Source organism: Triticum aestivum, chromosome 6A, assembly GCF_018294505.1.
Source record: "Triticum aestivum cultivar Chinese Spring chromosome 6A, IWGSC CS RefSeq v2.1, whole genome shotgun sequence".
NCBI classification, from domain to species: Eukaryota; Viridiplantae; Streptophyta; class Magnoliopsida; order Poales; family Poaceae; genus Triticum; species Triticum aestivum.
Genome location: NC_057809.1, coordinates 606,172,724 through 606,191,269, shown reverse-complemented (window position 1 = coordinate 606,191,269; position 18,546 = coordinate 606,172,724). Strand labels below are relative to the sequence as shown.

Genomic DNA, 18,546 nt, shown 5'->3' with positions numbered 1-18,546 from the left:
AGTTTTTTCGATGTCTTGCTTCAGATTACCTCGAGGCCTTTGTGGAAGCATTACGTCACTCATTCGTCAATTTTGGTGGGGGAGCAAGAGAGGCAAGAGGAAACCATGTTGGGTAGCTTGGGATTTGATGACCCGACCGAAAAGTTTGGGAGGACTTGGCTTTCGGGATATAGAAATCTTCAACTTGGCACTTTTATCTCGGCAAATTTGGAGATTATTGAATGATCCCTCCTCTCTTAGTGCACAAATCCTTAAAGCATCATATTTTCCACAATGTATAGTCCTTGAAGCTCAACTAGGTCCACATCCTTCTCAGGTGTGGCGATCTATACTTGATGGGTGAGATATTATCACCCAAGGAGCTATCCGGCGTATTGGTGATGGAACTACCACGAACATATGGCAACATAGTTGGATCCCAAGGGACGGAATGATGAAGCCGGTGGCCTCCTTAGTTGCTGACCCACCGCAACTGGTTTCTGATCTGATCGACCACACTAGAGCTACGTGGCGAGAGGACTTGCTTAGACAGGTGTTCATACCCATTGATGTGGAGGCGATCTTGCAAATACCGCTCTGTACACGGCGTGTGGACGATTTCTCGGCATGGAATGATGATCCAAGGGGGCGTTTTTCTGTACGGTCAGCTTATAAGATGATTGTCAAGATCAAGATTGGGCGCGAGGCATGGCTGGAGGAAAGGGAGGATCCTTCCAACTCTGAACATGAGATGAGTGGGTGGAACTCGCTATGGAACATGTCAGTGCCACCGAAACTGCGCTTTTTCACTTGGCGATTGGCGCAACACTCACTCCCTACGGGAGATGTCCTAAACCATCGTCATATGGCCACTACGAGTGCTTGCTCCCTATGCGGAGGGCAGGATAGCTGGCGGCATTCTTTGCTGGAGTGTAATGTGTCTAGGTGTGTGTGGGCACTTTCAGAAGCTGAGATGGCCGAGCACATGTGGGCAACCTCAGAACCTGACGCACGGCTGTGGCTCTTTGCCATGAATGACTCTCTTCCACCGGAGCAATTTCAGTTGATGATTGTTACTTTATGGGCGATTTGGAGTGCAAGACGGAAAGCTATACATGAGGATACATACTAGACTCCGTTTGCCACTGACAACTTCATCAAAGCTTACTTATCAGACATAGAGTTTTTGAAGAAGAAGAAGGAGGAAGCACATGGGATAGCAGTACCACGACTCCGTACGTGGATTCCACCACCAACAGATTACTACAAACTCAATCTGGACGCGGCCGTGTCATGCCCAGGTACGTTTGGCACAGTTGGTGTGGTTTGCAGGGATGAGAGAGGCTTGTTCATGGGAGCGTCAGCTCTCGTTTTCAGAGGACTGCACAACCCCCAAGTGCTAGAAGCACTAGCTGTTCGGGAGGCATTAGCACTTTCAGAAGATCTCTATATCAACCATTTACTTGTTGCCTCCGATTGCAAGGTGGTGGTAGATGCAATCAGACAGGGAAGCTCAGCAGAATTTGGAGCCATTGTCGAGGAAATCAAGACTAGAGCAACTACCTTTATTTCATGTTCGTTTACTCATGAGTATAGGACCTCCAATACGGAGGCCCATAATCTCGCAAAGCATGTGTTATCTTTAGGGTTTGGCCGACACACTTGGCTAGGACAACCCGGCGATCTTCTTTTTGTACCTATGAACATTATGATTCAGTAATAAAGCTTTGTGAGATTCTCAAAAAAAAATGCAACGCATAACAATGACCATGATGCCCATAACAATGCTGATGAAAATGTTGTGACACTTGTTGAGTAACCAGATGATGAGGATGTATCATCGCCGCTAATTATCCCATTCATTCGAACGCATTTTGACAATGTTAATGAAGCACAACGCGTGTACAGTGATTATGCAATGAAGATGGGATTTTGTACTCAAATTGTGACATCGAGGTACAACAAGAGAAGAGGCTTTGAGAAGGTTTTGACGAAGAGAGTTTTGAGTGCACACACTCCTGGAAGACTGCTTCTAAGAATAGCGGTGGTAGCATTTGTAATGGCGCTCCGACAAATCAGTATGATGATATTGACATGGACTTTGCTGGCCAGGACAAAATCATCAGGTGGGATATTATTTCTAGACCCAAAGACCAAGCGGGGCTTGGGATTGATAACTTACAAATTAAAAATAAATGCTTGCTGAGCAAATGGTTATCTAGGCTATCAGTTGAGACTAATGGTATGTGGGCACAGATTCTACGCAACATATACTTACAATCTAAGACTTTACCCAGGTTACCGTAAGACCTAATGACTCGCCCTTTTGGAAGGGGCTAATGTACCGATCTGGGGTTTTGGGACAAAGATTGAATACGGTTTGAGATGAGATGATGCTGATGAAGATGTTGATGAAGATTGATCCTCCCATGACGAGAGGATCGTCGGTGATGTCGATGGCTTTGATTCCCCCCCCCCCCCGGAGAGAAGTATCCCCGGCAGAATCGCCCAGACCGCCTCGAGATGCCGACGCTTTGTCTCAAAAGGCTTCTCTTATTTCTTTTTCTAGGTCAAAACCCTTCATATAACAGGAGATGGGCACCGGAGGCCAGCTGTGGGCCCCACAAGGCATCAGGGCGCTCCCAGGGGTTGGTCGCGCCATGTTGCCTTGTGAGCAACTGGTGCCCCCCTCTCGTATTTCTTTGCTCTAGTATGGTTTTTTTATATATTCAATAAAAAAATCTCCATGAACTTTTAGGTCATTTGGAGCTCTGTAGAATATGTATCCTTTACGTAGCTCTTTTAGGTCAAGAATCCCAGCTCCGGTAATCTCCCTCTCCATGTAAATGTTGCAAATTAAGATAGAAAGGCATTAGAATTGCATCATAAAGTGGAATAATGACCAAAAACAATATATATAACCGTAAGAAAATATGATGCAAAATGGAGTTATCACCGTGATCCCAGTCCTCATTGCAAACACAACGGAAACACAAATTAGGCATGAAGCAAGATCAACCAAGGCTATCAACTACCCATGTGAACACTATGGGGGTGGAATTTTTGATACAATACAAGATCAGCTCCATATGGCAAACAAACAAGCAAATCCCTCAACTGTATCAACAAACATTGGTCTCGTGAACCAGATCGATTAGCAGAGGGGTAGGAGTTCAAAAGATGCCAACCTTATGCAATGTACATGGCCAGAAGGGATGGGGATGATAAGAGATGAATCAAGACGTGAGGGAGAGGAGTTCGGAGGAAGCTAGATGTGGCTGGCGGTGACGGCGGAGGGAGTGGGGGTCCGAAGGGAAGGGTAGCGGTGGGAGGCGGCCAACTGCAGCAACATGGGACATTAGGATCGCGAAGAGGAGGGCAGCAATGGGCAACACATTTCAGGTGGGCAACAAGAGTTGTCAGCGGGCACACAACGAGATAGAGGATGGGAAGAGGACGTGTGTGTCATGGAGGACCCGCTGAAATGGGATTACGCAGGCATCCAACAAAAGAAGGAATCTATGTTCTTGGAAGCAAAGAAAAAACTCCGCTATTCCGACCTTAACTTTTTGCTCAAAGAACGAATCAAACCCCTTGTCGAAGCCATCCCTTATGATATATAACCCTGGATCGAGTCAAATTTGGGGCGGCTGAACCCACTTAAGCTGAAGCCTTAGTAGATGTCGACGGAAAGGTGAGAAGAGCTGATCAAACCTACCAATCAAATGTTAGTTTTGCGATGTACATACAAGCTGGTTTCACCATTAGCGATGAATTGGATTTATTAGTAAGGGAATAAATGAAGCGGACCGGAAATAAGATGGATTTTGGAATAGAAAGAATTTCTCTTCTAGGTTTCTGCTTCAAGACAAGGACTGCCACAAAACATGATCTGACGGTCAGTAACACCAACAAAGGGAGGGTCCGTGATTGTGCTCAATTTTACTGTCTTAAATATACTACCTCATGCCATGAGTATCTCTTTCACCTCTATCGCCGCGTTGTTCACAATGGTTTGCTTGAGATACGGTGACACGCTGATCGTGAATCCTCCAGGAATAAACCAATGTTTTATCGATGCGCACAACTTATAGGTGGTACTCAGGAGGTGAGTGAACCTTTGATGACACGTAGTTCGTCATGCCAGCACAAATTATACTTATTAGCCACAAACCAAGACAATAACAGCGTTTTTGGGGAAATTAAGGTAGGGGAATGTGAGTTAAGTGGTGGGAGTTTGTGGGAGGTTTACATGTGGGAAATTGATTTTTAGTCCCATTCCTTTGTTTGGTGTGTGACTCGAATGGCTAATGGGAATTTGAGAGGTAGTTATTGCCTTGGTTGTTGCGTGAGTTTAGGCATGAGAATAGTGCTAGTATTTATCCTAATTAAACATTGATTAGAGTTGCCGTTCTACCATATCGTGCAATAAGCATGTCAGATAAACGTTCAATCTATATGCTGAGGGGTGGACGTGCAAAGGGCAACCAAGTACCCGGCCGGCCGGCAGCGGCAGCAAGTCGCAAACGAGAGATTTATTCCTATCAATACATCTCTTGCTCGAGATCTACGGTACAGGATCCTCAATCAAACATGGCATGAACATGTGTATGGAGAAAAACAAAAACAGAAATGGGAACAATAAATCCAGATGGACCCGTGAATGTGGAGAATCAATCCAGTGTTTATTTCTTTTTTGTTCAATTCTCAATCCCCACCTAAATTACCAGGTGCCCCAGGGAAGAAATCTGTGGGAGTTCCCTCCCTTAACTCTCCTTCCCATTCCTACCTCAACTCCCATGTCTTCCAATCATACAAGGGACTTTTAGTCTCATACCTCTTTAATTCTCATTTATTCTAATTCCTCCAAACCAAACACATTGTAAGGCATATACTCTAATTTTATACTAAGTTGTTATATTTAAAAAAGTCATACATACGTCTTAATTAGTATGATTTTCCATTAATAATTGACATAATTTACTATATGATTATGTTAATTTCTAAATATTTCTTATGTTGTTATTTGTTATACATTTGTGGTGTACATTACTAATCTTTTCCAATATGCTAAATTTAAACTGTGTGTTGCAAAGTTCTCTTTGATTAATTTTTTACAATTGCGCATACTATATAATGTATACATATGTGTTTGTGTGTGTGTGTGTGCGTGCGTGCGTGCGTGCGTGTGTGTGTGTGTGTGTGTGTGTGTGTGTGTGTGTCTATGTGTGTGTGTGTGTGTGTGTTCACATATATTTTAGTATTAGTATTAGATATCATGGCAGAGATCTCTATGATCTAACTAATATCTCAATAATCGTTTCTAGTGTATTGTTTGATAAACATGTTTACAAAAACTTCTAAATATAAATTGGAGGGTTGGCAAATGTTTTTACATGTTGTGTTCAAAAATAATTTTTCGCGGCGTGCATCCTTTATACTTATTATTGACATCGCTTATAGTAATTAGTGGTGTACAAAAAAATATAGATGATTCTATTTCTGCATATGTACACCTTGATTTTTGGCATGCTTGTTATGTGTTTGGTTTGATTTTGTGTATAGAAGAGATCCTCCTAATTTAGAAGAAACACTTAAATGGAAATAAACATAGAAATTTTGTAACAAAGATGTATGTACTACCTGAAGGATGTCCATTGGAGGAACGCAATCGATGTGTGTGACCAATGGTTTAGTGTAAGTTGATGCGCCATACGCATTCTGATCACCTCGAGCTTATCCTTATTGGATGATACTCATTGTTTTACCTTTGTACAATATATGTGGTATACTTTGGGCCACTCAAACTAAATGTATATTTATTGACATCTAGAACAAGTTATTTACACGATTCTGAACATACTTTTATTTGGGTCTCCCCAATTCTTGTCCCGTATAGAAAGGTTGAATATTCAAATTTGGCAAATTATGATGTTGTTCTAAATTCTTCATAATATTTTCCTATAAATTTCTTATTTTAGTTTATGCTTATGAGCTTGATTTTTTGTAGGTCATTGTATTGGTATGATAATAAGAGCAACTGATGGAAAGAGCTGAGATTGCTTAGTTGCATAGTATAATGTATTGATAGCATTTTCTTGGCTTTTGGCAGGGGTCACTGACGGTGTCCTGGACTAGGGGGTACTCACCACGTCGTCTCCCGATTTATTAGATCGGGCCGAGGCCCCCCATGGCCGTATACTCATGGGCCAGTTCGGACAGCTGCCGCATACAAGGAAGATTTCACAAGACTTGGCGATCAAGACAAGGACTCCTTCCCACCGGCGTATTCGGCTAGGACTCTTGTTATCCTATGCCTCTGGTGCATTATATAAACCAGTGCCAGGCTAGTCGATAGAACATACAGAACAGTAATCATACCATAGGCTAGCTTCTAGGGTTTAGCCTCTCCGATCTCGTGGTAGATCTACTCTTGTACTACCCATATCATCAATATTAATCAAGCAGGACGTAGGGTTTTACCTCCATCAAGAGGTCCCGAACCTGGGTAAAACTTCATATCCCTTGCCTCCTGTTACCATCCGGCCTAGACGCACAGTTCGAGACCCCCTACCCAAGATCTGCCGGTTTTGACACCGACATTAGTGCTTTCATTGAGAGTTCCGCTGTGTGATCGACAAAAGGATCGATGGCTCGCCTGCAGATCAACTGCGACTTCGACGTCTTCGTCACCAGTTCGACTGGTCACCTTGGTTCGACCAAGAATTGCGCCGCGTGTTCGGATCATCATGTTCGGACGAGGGCCTTCATCAAACATCAACTCCGATCTCTATCAAGATCACGGAGGAATCATCTATGGAGCTCAGGGGCTCAACGTTAACATTGCCCTCAAGCGACCGTGCTGTTTTTTTGGACAGCGAACTCGTATCTGCCGCCACCACCTCCTCGAATATCGCTTTGACGATCGCTTTGGTGGAATTGTGCGGAATTGAGTCTATAACAACCCTGGAAAATTTTGTCGAGTTCCGATGGAGGAATCTCTGGCAATCCACGATATACCGGAGCCCTGTCAAATCTGGATGGGAATTTGGATGAGTTTAGGGCGTGGTGTCCAACTTCTAGCTCGGACGTCCTTTGGAAGATCCGACCGTTGATCGGCTACGGAATTCCTATATCTAACACCTCTCATAATTTCAGCTCGATCCGACCGTCCAAACTCCAGGAACCTTCCGATTAGTGCATCACTTTTCGGATCTGTTTTCTGCGCGCAGAAAACGAATCCGACCCGAGTTCATCTTTTTTATGAACGGGATTTCGGACATCCTTTTGAAGGAAGTTTTGTATGGGGTATTGTGTTTTGTTCCCGAACACATCCCACTAACTTTAAGATCTTTTGAACATGATCTTCAACATCATGCTGGTGTCAAACCAGTCCGGCAATATTACTCCACGGCTGCCGACCTGCGCTAGACACGTCGTCACTTTGTTGAGCCGAGCTCAACTTCTTCGGATCATTATCTCGGCAAGCCGAACAAGAGTCCGGCATCGCGAAGGATAAATCATCAGCAACATCGTCGCCCCACGGATTACACGGAGCAGGCATACCGGCATCGCCGCACGGTCGCATCATCAAGCCGGCATCGACCACGTCACGACCTGCATCGGCAGGACCGCACTATTGCTTCTTCAAGCTGGTGTCCTTCACGCCGACCTACTTCGACTCATCGGCTGACATTGAGGCTTCGACATCTCGGCTGGACCGGGGGCTTCGCCATATCTTCATCAACCTATACTCCGGAGACTTCGGCGTCACTAGCCGACCAGCTCCGTCATGTTAACTGGACCGAGGGCTTTGCCTCGGCGAGCTGACCTTTGCCAGCATCGCCGTGCCGTCGCTTTATCACCCATCAGGCAATGGGTGCGCGGATCGAGTCCCAATTTTGGGAATCACCTTCCTTCGGATTGCTAACAAATAAACCAGGTGCTATTAATCCTAGTATTTTTTGCTTGTTTGGGTTCATTTTTCCCAAGAAATTATTATTCTGGTTTGTCCATGATATGTACACAGGTCTATCAAATGGTGACCGCATTAACGATGGTCGCGTGGGAGTTCGATCAGTTTCCGTACATAGTCCGGTGAACGCCGCATCCGGAGCTCGGACCGACCTGTGAATTCAGGCTTTGTCACGCCTTACTACATCACGCCGACGCCTTGCATCGACATTAACTTCGGCGCCAGGCCATATTTCTTCTATTCCTCATTTTGCATAAATTATTCATTATGCAACATTTTTTTATTATCATTATTACTATTATCTCCGGTTTGCACTATTTTTTGTGCACAGGAAAATGATCCGGTGACTTCGACGTCACTCTGCCGGTCTGCATTGACCGTGTTATGTCACCACTTCGGCGTGTCGAGCTCTCCGCTCCGCCACCTCGGGACCAGCTTGGGGGATGGAACATTGCCCTGCACCAAGCTCGGACCGCGTCATCAATACCGAACACATTAACCAGCTAAGTCGCTTTCATGCTCATAGTTTTAACTTTTAACTTATGTTCGGTTCGACCAAGCATTATATTTTTTTGGAACAAAGTTGCTTGTAAAAAAATTTCCTTGTCCAAACTTTGTTTGTGACGCATAAATTCAAATACCCAATTCATTTGGGGGCTTCCTTCATAAAGCTTTTTCACTTGCATATGATTATACTTGTACGGCTTCATTCCTTGTTCGTGTATTATGCCACAATATGCACCATATTGACTTAAGCGATTTGCAAGCTGGGTTGCCTCGCTCCTGTGTTTACCCCTACATTCCTGATTGTTCGGCTAGGGAGTAAAGGGAGCACCTCTGCGATTGTCACGATCGGGTCGCCCGAGCCGGACCTCAGACTGGGTGAAGCCGAAAGCTAGCGCTCTTATAGTTTTCAATGATGGTCGGCACACAATGGAACTCATGAGTACAAAAAATCTATTGCACAAGTCTCATAATAACAATGAGCACCGAAGAAAGGTATCAGTGGGGGTACTATTTTCTTCGAAGATGCTTCTTACACTTCACGGTAATATAGCATAAGTTCCCTGAACGCGCTTTGTCTATTACAACCTTATGGCCTGATTGCCTGGTTATTGAAAACACCGACGATATTCTCGACCGATGGAGTACATAACACTTTTCGATCCTTGACCAAAGAGAGAGAAGCTGACGGTCGGTTAAGAAGCGTTTAAAATTTGGTTGAACATAGATATGATATAAGTACTTCGGTACATGCAATCATTCTTCTACCCAAGTCACTTGGGGGCTCTTAAGTTTATTTGAGCCCTTTTATAATAAGTGTTCTTCTTCTTAGTCGTTGCAAAGTTTTATTATTATTATTTATCTCTCCTTTTTTCGACACGAGTGTGCAGTCACTAGCCGGGGAGCCTAATTTCTCTCTCAAAGCCACTAGAATTTAGTTTGCTAAACTGGCCTGATGAGAAGTACTCCGCCCTCGGGATAGGAGGTTGAAGCCGTAGGCTGACCCACTCGAAGTCTTGAGATAGGATGTATCATGTTAAAGCACGACAGAAGCACTTCTTTTTTCTAAGACCAACTTTCGGATTGGCACCGAACACTTGATATTGTTCGGACGTCGTGTTTTTACTGACGTTTCTTGGTTTTCCAAGCTTTTTGGCACTTTTAAACTATTTGTGCTTTTTCCAGCATTAGTCTCGCAGAACGCCGGACACCTTTAGGGATTCGGCAAAAACATTCTCAGATATTGCTATATATGCATCGGTTTCGAATTGTGTCTTCGGTCAGGTTGCCCGGCTCCTGCACTTGCTTCCTACGTTCCGTTTTGTTCGGCTAGGGATGCAAAGGGAGAACCACTGCGATTGTGCTTCCAGCTCACATGGTTAAGCACCTCAGTGGAGAAAGTCGAAAACTGATTTTCACAATAAGCGTAAATTGGTCAGCGATCCGATGACTATGTTAAATGATGGGCCGTTCATAACATTGGCTGAAGTGTTTACGGCTTGACCCTGACTGTCGCCGAACACTACCGGGGGCTATTAACTGGCCTCCCAAACTAAATCCTCAATATTCTGCTCTTACATTAGAGTTGAGGTTTAATGATCATGCTTAACATGACAACCCAAAGAAAGGAACCGATAGCGGGACTATTTTCTTTGGAAGACATTTCTTTTGTTAAAACAGTAATATAACTCTCTGCGTACCTTTGTTTATAAAATTGTATGGCCAGATTGCCTTGTTTGTTGTAAATCTTTGCCCTCATAAAGGCTTTATAAAGTAGGACAAACACTCCTCGGCTACTGGCCGAGGAGGTGGAAGCCGATGGTCGGTCAACAAAGTTTTGTACAATGCGAAGCCGAGCATTAATGACATAAAGTACTTGGATACATAGAGTCATTACACATAATTTGTAATTTTATTATGGATATTGATCCTTAATTCGGCCACCCGTGCCCGCATTAAGGCTCGGGGGCTACTGGGCTTCGGGCTTATTATTTACAAATATTAAAGGGGCACATTGATCCACTGATCTGGTGTTACCACCCGACCAGTATCTCGGGGGCTACTCCATTGCTTGTCCAATGCAGAAAATTTTAAGTGCAATATAGTTTCCGAGGAGATTTTGATCCTCGGGTTGGTCGGCCGCACCCAACCTGAGTCTCGAGGACTGAGCACGCCACTTTTAGTGTCCCGAAGTATTCTGCCGAGCTTGGACTTGATCCTCAGGCCGATTTTGCAAATCAACCTGAGTCTCAGCGGCTACTGGGATCAACGGTCTTACGTCATCCTTCAGGTGCATCTCGGGTTTTAGACCGATACACACCTTGAGGGCTACTGGCTATATATCTCGGCAGAGAATAAATTGCACCAATAAAAAATATCCACAAAAATCGGCCCACATTCGGGGTGGTGCACCACCTCGGAAGCAGCCCGGCATAAAGCTCGGGCGCTAGTGGCTGGCTTCATAGAGGGCATTTCCGGCATTAAGCTCGGCTAAACTCCTTCAAACTTCTTTGAACCAAGGTGATTTACGACACCTCGAATATAGTCCGGCGTTGGAGCTCGGATACATTCCGGCATTAGAGCTGGGAAGCGGTCCGGCGTTGGTGCTCGGTTGCAAAAGATACATCGAATACCGTCCGGCGTTGGAGCTCGGACGCAAGAGGACGCTGCCGCCCGGGAACAACTTCAAACCCGAGGTCTGGCATAAAAATAACAAGGCATCGGTAAAGGCCGGAAACTTAAAGCGGCTCCTCGGATACCCGGCGTGTAAACTCGTCGAATGCATTTCGGCGATCCTCAAGATCGAAGATAAAGAAGATTTGTTGAACCAGTTTTCAAGACTGACGACCAAAGATGAAGAATAGTTCGGAAGAATCGAGGAGCGTCCCTAACTTGAAGACCGGTTCAGGGGGCTACTGACGGTGTCCTGGACTAGGGGGTACTCACCACGTCGTCTCCCGATCTATTAGATTGGGCCGAGGCCCCCCATGGCCGTATACTCATGGGCCAGTTCGGACAGCTGTCGCATACAAGAAAGATTCCACAAGACTTGGCGATCAAGACAAGGACTCCTCCCCACGGGCGTATTCGTCTAGGACTCTTGTTATCCTAGGCCTCTGGTGCATTATATAAACCAGGGCCAGACTAGTCGATAGAACATACAGAACAACAATCATACCATAGGCTAGCTTTTAGGGTTTAGCCTCTCTGATCTCGTGGTAGAACTACTCTTGTACTACCCATATCATCAATATTAATCAAGCAGGACGTAGGGTTTTACCTCCATCAAGAGAGGCCCGAACCTGGATAAAACTTCGTGTCCCTTGCCTCCTGTTACCATCCGGCCTAGACGCACCCCCTACCCGAGATACGCCGGTTTTGACACCGACAGTCACCATGTGTGCACATCAATTGACCACACAGCCCATAGGCTCGTAGCTTGGTAGTAATATCGCCTACCTCTTTATCCTCTCTTATAGTCTCTTCCTTCCTATCTTGCAGCACCTCCTCACCCCCATCCACTTCCTCAGACATGAATGACAACATGCATTGAACACATGCGTATTGGGGCGCAGAGATAAAGCAGTTGGAAAAGCCCTTGATGGAGTTTATAGATCAAGACTAATTGGCTTGGTTCCATGATGATCTTGATAGAGCCATGCATGCATGAATTCCAACTTACTTAGTTTGAAGTGTTTTAAAGGCTATGGCTTTACTGGATTGTAAAACAGTTTCATAATACCACATTGTTTATGAAAATCACAGGAGCGTGCATGCATGAATTGCAACTTAGGGCATCTACAATGCAAAGGTGCTTGTTTGGGCGCTTAGACAATAGAAAGAATTAATTGAGAAAATAAGATCGGGGTAAGAGTCTGCATGTCCAACGTGGGGTGCCTATTTAAGCGCTAATGGGATTTTCCCCCGTAAAAGATATGGGTAGCACTCGATAAAAAAAAGGCTCGTGCTAAAAAAAGCCAAGCGTCTGGTGCCTGGCTTTGCATCAACGCTAGCCAGAATCCCCTGATCGAACGGGATTCGGCCATATCAGCCAGGAATAGAAGTCAGGCGCCTCGCCTAGGCACCGGCGTAGTAGATGCCCTTACTTACGGTATATACAAACCAAATATGTGCCTATATCACTGCCCAATAAGCCCAAACGCAACTTTCAAACCAAGACTATAGAACCAAGTGCTCGACAGTGGCTGTTTACCATGATTGAAACACTGTCGCATGATGCATTCATCAGACTGGTGGTTGCGTTGTGGGTATTATGGTGATCCATGATCTTCAGAGAAATGATATCCACTATCGTCAGTTAACAGAAGAGGAAAAAAACACTTGCATTTTCAAACTTCAGACCATAAGCAAGAATTCCCTGCACCGTTATTTTAAGCCTGCAATTACATGGGAACAGAGTGGAGACAAACTAAAACAAAAAGAGGAGCCACATGGCTCAACTCCAAACACAAGATTTTTATTCTCGCCAGAGAACAAAAGCAACACAGATGCACGTGAGAGGCATCATTCCTGGTCTTTGAAGTAGAGATGAAACATTTACTATGACAGCTTCAGCTCATCATGGAGAAACCTAATTGGTTCATCAACTAATCATTGTCACATAGATTTAACTGCCATTGACTGAACCCGGTCTTTGCACAAGCGAAACTATGACTACAAGAATAGCACCACCACCAGTCTGCTCTGCTTCTGCTTGCAACTACAAGAGCAGTACCATGTCTTTCTACTCTGCTACTGCTGCTGCTAAAAGAAGCACCATACATTACATAACACAGTTTTGTAATTGTAAATTAAACCTGTCTGTATCATCAAATCATCAACATACATATTAACAGCAACATCCTAAACTTAGTCCTTTCATCATCACATAATAAATTGATTGCCATCACCACTGGGCTGAACACAGGAACTACAAGAACAACATTACAAAGCAGCAGTATATGATGTGTTGATTTGATGTTGTTCTTGTAGTTCAATATATTGCTGTTAATCTATGTGATGACTAAGTTCAACATTACAAACCCGAATTGACTGCCATCTACTGCTACTACCAAATGTGCATTACAAAGCAGCAGGATACATTAACTAATTGACACAAACAGAAATTAAGCTAAGCAACTAGCATACCAGGCACCACCTGCAGCAAGCAAACAAGTTTTGTGTCGAGTACTCCCTAAAACAAAATGAAATTGTGTCACAGCTGCAGCTCCTCATGGATAACAACAGACAGGGTAGATTAGATTAAACCTTGTTGCCTCACCAACTAATCAATCATCACCACAAAGACCAACTGAACTCATTCTTTGCACAACTGAAACTGGGGCTACATGAACAGCACCTCTCCCCCACACTGAGCTGCTCAGCTCGCAACAGTAGCACCATAAAAAGCACCAAGCCTTCTACTCTGCTACAGCTAAAATCAACACATCATCATCACATGGATTAACATCATATTGAACTTACTCATCCTTTCATCAACAATCATCGTCGCATAATAGATTAACTCTTTTTTCGACAAAGACATAATGGATTTAGGGTTGACTGCCATCTACTGAAACTTAGTCCTTGCACAAGTGAAACTGGAACTACAAGAAGGCTGATATGCTTAGCCACAAGTCTTGTGCTACTTCTACTGCAGTACTGCTGCTGCCACCAAGCAGCAGAATACATTAACTACTAACACTAACAGCAATTAAGCTAAGCAACCTTTGAAGCATGCCAGGCACCACCTGCAGCAAGCAAGCAAGCAAGTTTGCTTCTTGCTAGAAACCTTTGAAGCATCATCCACCTAATTCCCTCCAAAATAACCACTAACTGAATCGGTCACCAGGTTAATTAGTTACCCATTTTGCAGCCAACTTCAGACAAGGAATGCCACCTGAATGAAGATGGGATGATCAGAGCAGGATGTCGGCCTTGGATGGCAGCCTCCGGAAGAAGTTCATGAGCGGGGACGGCATCCGGCTGCGGAACCTCGGCGGGCGCATGGCGTAGAGGCCCCACAGCCCGACCAGCAGCTTCATCGGCACGGCGTAGGCGATGACCGCAGCAGCGACGCAGGCGACGGAGAAGAGCATCGTCGCCCTCGGGTCGCGCCAGCTGAGCACCGCCTGCATCCGCTCGCCCTGCGTCGCGATGTCGCCCACCACCGTCTGCACCCTCCCGGCCACGCTGCGGAGGCGGTCGTACCTGAAGCGCACCACGTCGCCGCGGCTCGACGGGAACGTGTCGAACTCCTCGTCCAGCTCGTCCACGGTGGCCGCGTCCGCGTGGGACAGCCGCATGTCCATGTGCGGCGGGTGCCTCGGGCGCACGCGGTAGCGCCACAGCCCGGTGAAGGCCATCACCAGGAAGGCCGTCGGCAGGATCAGCTCCGGCATCAGGACGAACACCAGGAACGTGAAGACGGCGACGCATGAGTGCACCGGGTAGTGCCAGGAGCGAACCAGCTCGAACCACCGGCCAACCGCCATCACGCCGGAGAGCACGGAGACGAGGCGGAAGAAGTTGGCCTTGCTGCGCCGCATGCTCCACAGATGTGAGCGGTGGTCCAGCATGTACTCGACGACCTCCTTGCCGAGCGGCGGCTCGGTGCGGCCGAGCCGGGCGGCGACGACGCTCGTGGCCTGGAACCGCAGGCTCTCGACCTGCCGCACCAGCAGCGGCTCGACGTAGTGCATCTTGGGGAGCATCGGGCGGGCATAGGCATGGTACATGTTGCCGGCATTGCTGGAGCAGAAGCGCACGGCCAGGTGGAGCTCCCCCATCTTCTTGACACCGGACGGATGCAGCATGAGCAGAGGGTAGGCATGAGTGTACACCCTGTCGGTCTCCAGTGTCGAGAGCCTGATGCGGACCTTGCCGATGCAGTTGTCACGGACAGCCACCGTGGTGTTGTTCCCAGGCGCCGGCTTGTCGACATGGCAGTTGTCGAAGACGCCGACGGTGATGACGGTGCAGGGGTCGAACACCTCCCAGGTGTACTGCTCGTTCCACCGGGGGCACACCGAGTCGACGACGGTGCGCGTGCGGATCCACTTCTGCCCATACTTTGCGACGCAGTAGGAATCCGCCGTGGCGCCCCTGCCATCGGCCCGGCCCTTCATCGGTGTCAGACCAGTGGCACCCAGCACGCCGAGCTCGAGCACCCCGACATGCGGGTACCACAGCTGCTTGGCCGTCGGCCGGAGATCGCTGCTGTACGCCGTTGCTTCATCCAGAACATGGTAGCCGCCGTCGAGACTTAGCCGGAGATGCACCCGGCTCCCGAACCTGTTGTTCGGATTGTTGACGGCGACATTGCCGCCGCCGGCGCCGCGCTCCAGCCCGAACCACCTGGAGACAACAAGCTTCTCATCCCAGCGCCTCTCGATGGCAGTCACCGGGACGACGAGGCGGCCGAGGATGTCATCCCTGCCCGGCGACACATGATCCTCCAGAGAGACCACCAAGAACTCCTCGAATGGCTCGGCAACCACAAACATCAGGTCTTCGTTCCAGAACGGGCTCGTCGGGCCCCGGTTCGCCATGATCGGCGACGCTCGTGTGCGCAGCATCTGGCTCCCGATCTGCGCGCGCACGAAGAGCTCCGGGTACCGGCCCATCGCCATGGGCCCCTTGTCCATGGGAAGCAGGTCCTGCGCCTCGATGACGGACACACGGAGGTACCACAGCTTGGGGGCGACGTAGACCTTGGACTTGATGGATCCCAGGGGGCCGTGGCCCTGGACGCCGGCGGCCTTGGAGTGCCACGCCTCGGCGAAGGCCTCGTCGGCCTGGGTGCCGTACCACACGGCGACCATCACCTCCACGCTGCCGCGCTCGCCCTTGCGGTCCTCCATGGCGTACCACTGCGGCGCCAGCGTGCTGTCCGGCGGCGCGCGGCGGGGCACCTCGGAGAGGTCGAACCAGATGCGGCCGACGTGGTCGTCGCTGCCGCGGGCGCGCACGAACACCTCCACGAAGGAGGACTGGATGGTCTCCTTGGAGAAGGCGAAGACCTGGTCCCACTGGTGCGCGGCGGCCGGCGGCGTGACGCCGCGGTAGTTCCCGAGCTTGACCTCCGCGACGGCCTCGCCGGGCGTCGCCACGCCGCACGCGCGCACCACGCGCACGTACAGGTACTGCATCTGCTCGACCAGGTCGTAGGTGGCGCTGGCCTTGTCGGCCGTCAGGCCGCCGCCGAGGTGGGGACGCGTCTCCTTGAGGGAGAAGTCCGCGGGGCCGCCGGGGAACATGCTGGGCACGGGGTAGTGGTCGGCGAGCATCACCGGCTTCATGGCCGCCGGCTGCGGCTGCGGCAAGACCTCCATGGGCTGCTGCGGCTGCTGCTGTTGCGTCTGATGCGGCCGCGCGGCCACCACCGGCTGCTGGCGCTGGCGCTGGCGCTGGTGCTGCTGCTGCTGCTGCTGCTTCTTGCCCCCATTCACGGGCGGCGCGGCGACCACCTCGGGGCCAGTCACCACCACCTTGGCCGCCTTCTCCTGCTTGCCCTTGGCGACCATCTCGCCGGCCCCGGCGCCGGCGCGGTAAATCTTGAGCGTGATCTCGCCGCGGATATGCGAGAAGAGGCTCCGCTTCTCGAGCGTGAAGAGCTGCGGCACGACGGGCTCCCCTGGCGCGGGCACGCCGGCGGCCGGGACGCGCACCTTGCCGAGGAAGTTGCGGCCGTGGGGGCTGTTCCCAGAAGAGGCGGCGCGGTCGTTGTAGACGCCGACGTCGATGGCGCGGTAGGGGAGGTCGTCGGGGTCGGCGACGGGGAAGACGAGGCGCTCGTTCCAGACGGGGTTGAGCTCCCTGGGGCGCGGCCGGGTGCGGCGCTTCTGGTGCTCGAACTCCACCTCCACGTAGGCCGAGGAGGAGCCCTGGCCGTCCTTGGGCATCAGGTTGTGCGCCGCCACCACCTCCACCACCAGCTTCTCCGCCTTGGCCATCCCCAAGATTCAAACTCGCTCGGAGAACAGAGGAGGGAGGAGGGAGGGGGGTGGAAAGAGTGGGCTGGTCTATGCGGGGAACGAGGAGGGGGAGGCGGGCGCGCGTGGTGGAATCTCCATCATCGCAGTCGATGGGGGCGAGGGGATGAGGGCGAGGTGGGTTCTGCTGCTGCTGCTCTGCTCGCTGCCGCAGCTCGGGTGGTGGTGGTGCTTTGCTGCTCTTGGGTCGGGTGGCCGTGGCTTTGGGTGGTTTTTGAGGCGGGGGTTTTGGCGTTTGGGTTTGCTCCGCTCGGCTGGCGATTCTTTTGGAATTGGAAAAAGAAGTCGTCTTTGGATAAGGAGGGATTTTGATCTACGAATTAAACCAGCGAAATTAATCCATCAATTACCTGCTAAGATTTCATACTAACGGGACTAACGGCTAAGTAACCCGTGCTTGAAAAAGTCAGCCTTCTGTTATCTCTTCTTCCCTTTATCAAATTGATTTTGATCTACGAATTAAACCAGCAAAATTAATTCATCAATTACCTGCCAAGATTTGATAGTAACAGGCCTAACGGCTAAGTACTCATGGGTGAAAAAGTCAGCCTCCTGTTATCTCTTCTTCCCTTTATCGTCAAAAATAGTTTGCAAAATTTCAGTAGTTGTAACATAAAAATGTATCTTTTTTGCAAAGTAGATCTTATCATTAACTAAGTGAATTACGATAGTTATGTTTTTTCTAGTTTATCAATCTTTTTGCCAACGGTTATCCTACATGGCTTCACGACAAAAAGTTTAATAATCACTCTGGTGTATCTTTCATCACAATTGCAATTTATGTATTCTAGCAATTGTTGTAGTATCGTTTTAAGTCTTTTGTTTTTTTCTGACGCTAGAAGTGGAGTCATGAAATCTAAAAGCCTAAATTCAATGAACAAAACAAAAGGGGAGTGCTACGCGTCCGCCGGGCGATCTTTTCAAAAAGATCGGCCCGGTCACGACCCGTTGGATCTGGTGTGTGGAGTGCGCCTTCATCATTGCAATAGATGTATTGTTACAGAACTACTTCCACAACATAGGTCTTGTTACAGAATTTGTTTGCAACGACAGTTTTGTTGAAAAAAGATTGTAATTTTTTTTGCAACTCGGGTC

At 48.3% G+C, this 18,546-nt stretch overlaps 1 protein-coding gene across 1 annotated transcript; it reads right to left on the bottom strand.

Moving 5' to 3' along the window:
• Nucleotides 1–13,948: 13,948 nt before the first annotated feature.
• On the bottom strand, nt 13,949–17,630 carry LOC123128961 (FT-interacting protein 3). Its single transcript, XM_044549086.1, has one exon. It carries the CDS (start codon nt 17,410–17,412, stop codon nt 14,377–14,379), a length of 3,036 nt encoding a protein of 1,011 aa, XP_044405021.1. The 5' UTR covers nt 17,413–17,630; the 3' UTR covers nt 13,949–14,376.
• Nucleotides 17,631–18,546: the final 916 nt, after the last annotated feature.

Excerpts from the sequence above, each read along its gene's own strand:
- LOC123128961 (XM_044549086.1), bottom strand. The coding sequence starts at position 17,412 with ATGGCCAAGGCGGAGAAGCTGGTGGTGGAGGTGGTGGCGGCGCACAAC.